General features: G+C 49.5%; 1 protein-coding gene across 1 annotated transcript in view; it reads left to right on the top strand.

The window, feature by feature from the left end:
• The window catches only part of adgrl1a (adhesion G protein-coupled receptor L1a), a gene marked incomplete at its 5' end in the record, with an annotated part of 51,861 nt that extends 42,620 nt beyond the window's left edge, over positions 1 to 9,241 (top strand). Inside the window, 3 exon segments of the mRNA XM_079520791.1 lie at positions 4,574 to 4,696; positions 7,426 to 7,443; positions 8,288 to 9,241. Of these exon segments, the coding sequence (XP_079376917.1) occupies positions 4,574 to 4,696; positions 7,426 to 7,443; positions 8,288 to 9,228 (1,082 nt within the window). The 3' untranslated portion in view covers positions 9,229 to 9,241.
• Positions 9,242 to 9,612: the final 371 nt, after the last annotated feature.

The raw sequence follows: 9,612 nt of genomic DNA on the forward strand, positions 1-9,612 counted from the left end.
TAGTCTGATTACTGGTGATACTCCATTGTATGAGGGTGTTGGTGTCATGTCCTGAAAATAGCAAATTGCGAAGCGTGAGCTTGTGCATCTGCTACTTTTGGTGTGCAACAAGCTATAAACGAGGCTTTATAGCTTATTGGCCAATTGACACATGTCCAATTAGACACACAGACGAAAAGTCAAATTACACACACACATGGATACTTGTATAAAGAGAGAGACACACACACAGACGGCACGCAGTGAGGTTCTTGGGTGTCTTCTGTATTCCGCGCAACAAGATACAAGATACAGGAGGAAGTTTGAAGAAGCAAAAAGTCTGCGGTGTTGCGTGACGCGGCGTGTAGCCTCCAGTAGCAGCAGTGTCACTGTCTGTCTGGATGTGGCCTCCGCTTCCAGGCACTGGCGTCATGGTGCGCCACCCGCGGTGCAGCCATCATCACCAGAGTCACAGTCACACTGGCCGCACGAGAGAGAGAGAGAGAGAGAGAGAGAGAGAGAGAGGTTGGCTGAGGTTAGGGGACAGAGAGCAAGGCGGGGTGAACGGGTAGTGGAGGGGGACAGGGGGACGGGGGGGACGGGGGACGGACGTCTGGCGGAGTTGATGACAACGAGGCAGTCGCTAAATCAGCCATCACTCTCTATGCTAATTTCATTCCATTTTGTTTTTAATGAACTGATTAGCGTGCTAGCGAACAGGGGGTAATTATTCTAATTGAGGAGAGTGACAGGAGCAGGATGGGGGGGGGGAGGTTGCAATGACGAAGAGGTTTGCTGCTGCCACGACACCATGCCTGAAAGGTCTGCGTGTGTGTGTATGTGTGTGTGTGTGTGCGTGCGTGCGTGCGTGCGTGCGTGCGTGCGTGCGTGCGTGCGTGCGTGCGTGCGTGCGTGCGTGCGTGCGTGCGTTCCGGGAAGGTTTGGGGGGGCGTTCCGGGGGCCTATCATCACAAGGGAGCGAGCAACAAGCTGATGAAGGCGGGGCTCTGTCTGGAAAGGCGGGGCTCTGTCTGGATCAGTGGTCCCCAAAGTTTGCAGATCTGTGATTTTTCTGTACTTCTTTTCTAATTTAGTTTTTTTTTCCTCCTTTTTCATTTCTGATTTTTTTTATTTTTATTTCCACTTTTTTCCACTTTCTTATGGAAATCTTAAAAAATCTTTTAAAAATAATAATGATTAACAAAAACATAATGGGAGGCTATTCACTTGCAACCAACGGAAATTAACCCACTGTCTGGGAAACGCTGATCCGCTTCACCGTCAAACCCGACCACAGAGCCTTTTACTTCACTTTGCTCTCGAGTGAAAAAAAAACACACAAAAGTTGCCAGTTGGCAGAAAGAGCAAGAAGGCAACTATGTCACGGACGTGGAGAGAGAGAGAGAGAGAGAGACGAGAGAGAGAGAGAGAGAGAGAGAGAGAGAGACAGAGAGAGAGAGAGAGAGACAGAGAGAGAGAGAGCGAGATGGACAGAGAGAGAAAGAGACGGACAGAGAAAGAGAGTGATGGAGATTGGCCGAGAATAGGGGGAGAGAGACATAAAGGGGCCCTATCATGGAGGGATAATGACGTAAAGGGGGGACGAGTTGCACAGAGATAGTCACTGTCCTTATCATCTGCATCTCTAATCTCCGTGACCCTCCCCCAGTTCACCATCCCTGTGAAACACTTTCTCTTCCAGACAATAGTGATGTGTCCAGGAGACAAGATGCATGGCTCCCTACACACCCAACGCAGCACGCACGCAGCACGCACGCACGCAGCACGCACGCACGCACGCACGCACGCACGCACGCACGCACGCACGCACGCACGCACACACACACATTTCCCCCATGCCCTACTTTGGCTACTGTACACTCTGGCCACTTAAAAGTAGTTTCTTAAAATTTCTGCAGGAAAATTGAGGTACTATGATGTGCTTGCAGAGGACAGATAATCCGTAGTAATTTGGCGTTGTTTGTGAAGAGGAAAAAGCCTCTTTGGCAAGATGGCAGGAGAGAGAGGCAGAAACAGAGAAAGGGAATGATTGAGTGAGGAGAAATGGAAAAGCATCGCACAGAATGGAAGGGGAGAGAGTTTGCAAGGCTCGCCTGAGAGATAAGAAAGAGGAGAGGCTGGAATTAAGGATAAATAAGTAAACAGCTCTGTTTGTGGCAGAGCGAATGTCTTAATCACAGACTTGTGTTGTCGAAGTCCTGCTACCCTGGCTGTGTGTGTGTGTGTGTGTGTGTGTGCGTGCGTGCGTGCGTGCGTGCGTGCGTGCGTGCGGCTGCTTGCGTGCGTGCGCGCGCCTGCTTGCACGCGCCTGCGTGCGTGCGTGCGTGCGTGCGTGCCTGCGTGCCTGCGTGCGTGCGACATAAGATGGTGATGAACAGCGGCCGTTAAAAGCTGAAGGTTGCGGTGGGCCCTGGACCACTCTCTGTCATGCTGTCCTGTTTTTAATTTCATGGCATTTCTGTTTGAGTTGCCCGAGGGCCGCAAGCCCTACATGGGCATCCTGCGACGTTCTCAATGTGCCATTTCTTTGAATTATATTTGTCTTGCGGTGGCATTCACATTTCACTGTGAAATGAACTGTGCTCGAATGGCTAGCTGCACCCCCTCAACGACATAATGGTATGCATTATACCGCCCCCCAACGCACACACGCACGCACGCACGCATGCACGCACACACACGCACACACACACACACACACACACCGACGGCACTGTGAGAGCAATGGGAAAATATATAACGAAATAAAAAGCATCTTTAATGGCGACTCGTTATAACAGCAGCTTTCCCTTACCAATCGTATTTTTACTCAAAGGTTACAGTCTCAGTGCGTAAACATCCAGGGGTACTGCGTGTAAATGCATTTCTCCATAAAGTGTCACCATAACACAAAAACCACCCTCCGCCTATACCCCATCCCTGTTTGAATACACAGCAAATATGTTTATGATTCAAAGATGTTATTGCGTCTGAAGGTCTGAATTCCAGTACACTACATCTTTCTTATTTTATTTTTTTATTTTTTGCTGCCATTGTGAGTCCACAGCTGACAAAGAGGAAATCTGACAAAGGCCTGAGTTATACATTCTTGCGCGTGCTGAAAATAGCACCTCACCTGCAAGCTCATGTTGCATCGCATTGCGATGTGCTCACATCGTGTCACATCACTATGTGCTAGCCTATTTTCGCCGCGCAACACCTCTGTACGAGGGAGTGTAAATTACAACACCTCTGTACGAGGGAGTGTAAATTACAACACCTCTGTACGAGGGAGTGTAAATTACAACACCTCTGTACGAGGGAGTGTAAATTACAACACCTCTGTACGAGGGACTGTAAATTACAACACCTCTGTACGAGGGAGTGTAAATTACAACACCTCTGTACGAGGGAGTGTAAATTACAACACATCTGTACGAGGGAGTGTAAATTACAACACCTCTGTACGAGGGAGTGTAAATTACAACACCTCTGTACGAGGGAGTGTAAATTACAACACCTCTGTATGAGGGACTGTAAATTACAACACCTCTGTATGAGGGAGTGTAAATTACAACACCTCTGTACGAGGGACTGTAAATTACAACACCTCTGTACGAGGGAGTGTAAATTACAACACCTCTGTATGAGGGAGTGTAAATTACAACACCTCTGTACGAGGGACTGTAAATTACAACACCTCTGTACGAGGGACTGTAAATTACAACACCTCTGTATGAGGGAGTGTAAATTACAACACCTCTGTACGAGGGAGTGTAAATTACAACACCTCTGTACGAGGGAGTGTAAATTACAACACCTCTGTACGAGGGACTGTAAATTACAACACCTCTGTATGAGGGAGTGTAAATTACGCAAGTGCTTTGTTAGCCTGGAAACCAGAAGAATCTGCCAGTGTAAAAAAAGAAAAAGAAAAGAAGCCCTCGGCAGATTAGTCTGGCCCCACTCTGTTGTGATTGGATATCGCTGCCACTGAAGTTGAGGGGCACCAATTAGTGCCCAGTATGCCAATATGGCCAGAGGCACTTTTTTGTATCCGCCCCTTGGAAATGCAGGTTCCACACAGAGATTCCAGACTAATAACTGCAGTGATATTAGTCTGGCCAGTGGCCATAGCAGGATACTTTATAACGGTGGTTCCCAAACTTTTTCACGTCAAGGACCCCCAAATTGACACAAATTAGCGCACGGACCCCCATTTGAAAAGATATGCCAAGGACCCCCATGAGAGAAGGTTTTTACGGCCCTAGCAGTGCAACCTGTTTAATTTCAAGGACCCCCAATTTGACATGCATTAGGCTACGGACCCCCCATTTAATGGCATTTCTATCTCTGGGCCCCTATATTGTAAAATCTATGGTAATTTAACTCTTGAGAGTGTAGAAATGGAACCAAATTGACCTGTTAGGGTCCATTTGGTTCCATGTGTACACTCTCAGAGTTACAGACCCATAAGGGTTCATTTGGTTCCAAACTATCATTTAGCTGGGGACCCCTGGGGGTCCCCGGACCCCACTTTGGGAACCACTGCTTTATAATAGGTGATCATGGTGGCGTGTGATTTCTGTCGTAGCGACCATGGGCAACCATCTGCTGACCAATCCAGTGCTGCAGACGCGCACCGGCACTTCCCCTTACAACACTCTGCTGGCTGAGAGCTTCACTCCTCCATCGCCTGGGGTCTTCAACTCCACCGGTTAGCCCCCCGTCCCGTCCCGCCCCGCCCCCAGCCACCCTCTGCATGTTGTGTGCGTCTTGTGCCTGCTATGTGCGTATACGCTGTTGTTGTCATGGTGGAAAAAGTATAGCCTACTCACATGTTTTACTTAAGTAAAAGTATCAGTGCTGCAATGTAGAGATACTCTGGTACAAGAAAAAGTCCGGAATTCAACATTTACTTAGAAAGTACTAAAGTGTTGGCTTTAAAATGTACTTAAAGTACCAAAAGTAAAAGTACTCATTGTGCAGAATGTCCCATTTCAAGTTTTCTAATGTATAAAAATCGCTTGAAAAGAGACAATCTAGATTGGCTATTTTCAAATGGCCGAAATGTAATTTATATAGGGCTGAAGTGCATAGGTTTTGTAATAATAATCATAATAATAATACGTTTTCAAATAAATATAGTGGAGTAATGTAGCCTACAATATTTGGATCTGAGATCTAGTGGAGTAGAAGAAGAGTATGGGAAATTAGAAGTACAAATACCTCAACATTTTACAGTACTTAAGTACAGTAAATGTACTTCCACCACTAGTTGTTATCGCCCTGTCTGCTGTTCTGCCAATATTTTGACATGGCGCTCATGCACGCCATGTGTGTGTGTGTGTGTGCGTGCGTGCGTGCGTGCGTGCGTGCGTGCGTGCGTGCGTGCGTGCGTGCGTGCGTGCGTGCGTGCGTGCGTGCGTGCGTGCGTGCGTTCTTTTGGGATGTGACACACACTATGCGAGTGTTTGCATGTTCACCTGCATGTGCACGGTGCACACGCATACATGCACACTTGCACTTTCAGGTTACATGTAGCTGTCAAAGTGAATCAGCGTTGAAGTACTACAGTATAACCAGCCGGCCGCTTTCTAATCGTGTCGTCCTTAAATACTAACCGTCACAAATTGAGTGGAAGTAAATTGACATGCTGTAATGTGACAGAGGCAGCAGTCTTGAGGATAGTGAAATTCGATCAGCTCTAAGTTGCAATTTCTGTTGAAGAACACCTTACCAGCTTACTGGATATTGACCATATTGACATGGCGGCCATCTTGGTCATGTACGGCGACACTCGCTGGTGTGAATATGAAGTCAATTATGGGTTTATTCTTATTTTACGCGGGTGCGTGTGTTCGAGACGAGTGACGCTTAACACATCATCAGCAAACCTGTTCAATGTTAATTTATTCATTTCTAGCTCAGAGGATGTACAAATGTACACTCTGAGAATATACACTCTGAGATTGTACAAATGTACTCTGAGATTGTACACTCTGAGAATATACAAATGTACACTCTGAGAATGTACTGTACGCTCTGAGAATGTACACTCTGAGAATACAAATGTACTCTTGAGAATGGACAAAATGTATAAATGCTCAAAATGTAACCAAATGAAGGGACCCGTAGCGGTTACATTTGTACATTATCTGAGTTCAATTAACTTTTTATATGGGTGTGCTGTAGCTCTCTGCCCTCCACTCTGTCTGCCTGTCTGCGTGCGTGCGTGCGTGCGTGCGTGCGTGCGTGCGTGCGTGCGTGCGTGCGTGCGTGTGCGTGCGTCTGTGTGTGTGCGTCTGTGTGTGTGCGTGCGTGTGTGTGTTAGCTTAGACCCTGGGCTGTGGTAATGGCTCTACACCAGTATTAATATTCACCAGAGAAGAGGGGGGCGGGGGGAGTGCGTGTGGCTGCATGGCGCTGAGTGAGCATGTGGCTCTGTGGCGTATGGGGACCTAGTGTCTGAGGGGCTGAAATTTAAGGCGGCGTTTCCGTTAAATATTTTAAAGGCCCTCTCTCTGCACGATGCGTCAAGCCTGATGGCCACGGGCTCCGGCAGGCAGCGGGGACATTTTTAGAAGGGAGACGGCAGGGAGGGCGGGAGGGAGGGAAAGAAGCATGGAGGGCACTTCATTAGAATGTCTAATTAGCCTGCACCACCACCACCACCGCTGAAAGAAGAATGTTGATTAAAATCATACGACGCATTCCATTTCTCTAAAAAGCACGGCGCTCTTTGACGTGGGCTTTGGTATGTGACGGCGGCTTGGGAGGAAAAAAACAGAAGAAAAACAAAATCACAACATCTTTTGTGTGCGTTGAAGGCGAGTCGTAAAATAAACATAAACCGTTACTTTACGAGGTGGTACATGAATTATGTATACCTGACTGTAGTAAATAAATTGGAGCGTGTTTCCGGTGGCTGAGGTGTAAACGATGGTGGAACAGCATGTCAAACGTCTCGGATGCAGGAGTGAGTGTGCATGCAATGGAGTTAATTTGCTTCAATATGAGCGCGCGCGTGTGTGTGTGTGTGTGTGTGTGTGTGTGTGTGTGTGTGTGTGTGTGTGTGTGTGTGTGTGTGTGTGTGTGTGTGTGTGTGTGTGTGTGTGTGTGTGTGTGTGTGTGTGTGTGTGTGTGCGTGCGTGCGTGCGTGCGTGCGTGCGTGCGTGCGTGCGTGCGTGCGTGCGTGCGTGCGTGCGTGCGTGCGTGCGTGCGTGCGTGCGTGCGTGCGTGCGTGCGTGCGTGCGTGCGTGCGTGCGTGCGTGCGTGCGTGCGTGCGTGCGTGTGCGTGTTTTATGTGCATGTCGCCTGTGTTTTTGAACTGTGTGCAGATTTGACATGCGCATGTTTCATTTCTGCATTTTGTATCACTGAACAATACATTTACTGACCAAAACCTTTTGTTTTCCTCCACGTGGCTTCCTCATGGACTCCCAGGAACCTTCCGTGATCCAAGTAAGAATACCAGAGTCACTATACCTTGTTCAGAATACTAGAGTCACTATACCTTGTTCAGAATACCAGAGTCGCTATACCTTGTTCAGAATACCAGAGTCACTATACCTTGTTCAGAATACTAGTCACTATACCTTGTTCAGAATACTAGTCACTATACCTTGTTCAGAATAGCCTTCCCGAGTTCACTTGATTTCAACTCGTTACTTTTATCGTCTTATTGCTTTTAATTCTTATCTTTTTTAAATATTATTACACAGTAAAGTCCTCTGTGTTAAGTTAAACACGTATACCACTTAAAGCCCTATACATGTTGTGCGGATAGCGGATAATCGATCTACAAGCTCACACTATGTACAATGGTTTCCTGTATTATTTGGTCTTAGGTATCTATAGGTCCCTCTCCCTGAAAGGTACCTCTGGGAGAGGTGTGGTTTAGCCTTAAGGAGCATGCGGTTGAGCCTTGTTTTTTTCCGCCCACTGTGGCAGGCCAGAGCAATTATTTATTACTGTATTCCTGGCAAATGTAATTGATGCAATGTCTTGAGAGCTTGTAAATCTGCTCTTGAAAGTGGTACATTTTTATTTCTCGATTGTACAAATACAACCAAAATAAGGATTTCATTGTACAGATATGAGATATTTTACTGTTAGATGGATTAGGTTCTTAGCTTGCTTATGATTCTTGATGACTATTTCTATGTATTTTATGTATTACCATGTGTTGTTCTTGTTTACTGTAAACCGCTCTGGATTAAGAGCATCTGCTGAATGCCTAAATTGTAATTGTAAATTGATTTGACAGTTTACTGACACATTGTCCTTGTGTTTGTCTGCTGCCCAGAGAGCACTCTGTCCAAAGCGCGGGACCCCTGTGGCATGGAGACCCTGCCCCTGAACGGTAACTTCAACAACAGCTACTCTCTGCGTGGCGGGCCGGGAGGCGGCGGAGGCAGCTGTGACTTCCTGGGCGGTGGCGTAGGCGACAGCTCCCCGCCGCTCCTCAACCCACGCGGCTCTGACACACTCGGTGGAGGAGGAGGAATCCGGCGGAACCTCTCCGACGCGGCCGCCTTCGAGAAGATGATCATCTCCGAGCTGGTGCACAACAACCTGAGGGGCGGGGTCGGAGGCGGAGGCGGGGGCGTGACCGCAGGCGGAGGGGGCGGGGACAGAATGTGCGGCAGCCTGGCGCAGGGACGGCCCCATGGCGGAGTGGGCCGGGGGGTGGCGGCGCCGGGCAACGGCGGGCCCGAGCTGTCCATGGACGACGACGACGAGGACTTCCTGTCCCGAGAGGGGCGTGGCCAGTGCACGCCGCAGGACGTGGAGCTGCTGTACAAGGCCCTGGAGGAGCCGCTGCTGCTGCAGCGGGCGCAGTCCGTCCTCTACCAGAGCGACCCCGAGGAGTCCGAGAGCTACACGGGGGCTGACCTCACGGAGAGCCTGGGCCACAGTGGCGGCGGCGGGCCGGCGGGGGGGAACAGCGGTGGCGCGGCCGAGTCGCCTGCCCGGGACTCCCTGTACACCAGCATCACCAACCTGCGAGACTCGCCCTACCCCGACAGCAGCCCCGAGCCCCTGGAGGTGGTCCCGCGCTCGGCGCAGCCCCCCGAGGAGCTGTACTACAGCTCCGGCAGGCCCGCCCTGGGCTCCCGCGGCGCCCCCATGCAGACCTTCTACCAGACGCAGCCCCGCAGGCCCAGCGGGGAGGCCCCACACCCGCCGCTAGAGCCCGCCCACAGCGAGGGAGACGGACAGATGCAGCTGGTCACCAGTCTGTGACTGACGGAGCCCGGAGGAGAATGAGAACGGACCTGTGATACCACTACTGGCCAGTAGAGGCCGCCTCCGTCCTCGCGCTCGCTTATCTCTACTTCCTGCTCGTTCGGTTGCCTTTCTTTTTCTTTTTAAAATCTGTTTATCTGAGATATAAGTAAACGGCATTCGGGGTCACGTTGGGGCATGTGGGGATGTTCGTCCTGAACGTTTAGCCCCCCCCCCTCCTCCCCCCTCTCTCTCACCCTCTCTCTCTCTCTCTCTTTCTCTCTCTCTCTTTCTCTCTCTCTCTGTTCCGTCCCAGTAGTCCTCTGTGATTCCTTCGGTTCCCCGAGGCCGAAGTCCAGCACTCTGAATGTACCTCTCCAACCCCCTCTGTACGCGTAGATA

The sequence above is a fragment of the Electrona antarctica genome, assembly GCF_951216825.1.
Source record: "Electrona antarctica genome assembly, chromosome: 14".
Lineage (NCBI taxonomy): Eukaryota > Metazoa > Chordata > Actinopteri > Myctophiformes > Myctophidae > Electrona > Electrona antarctica.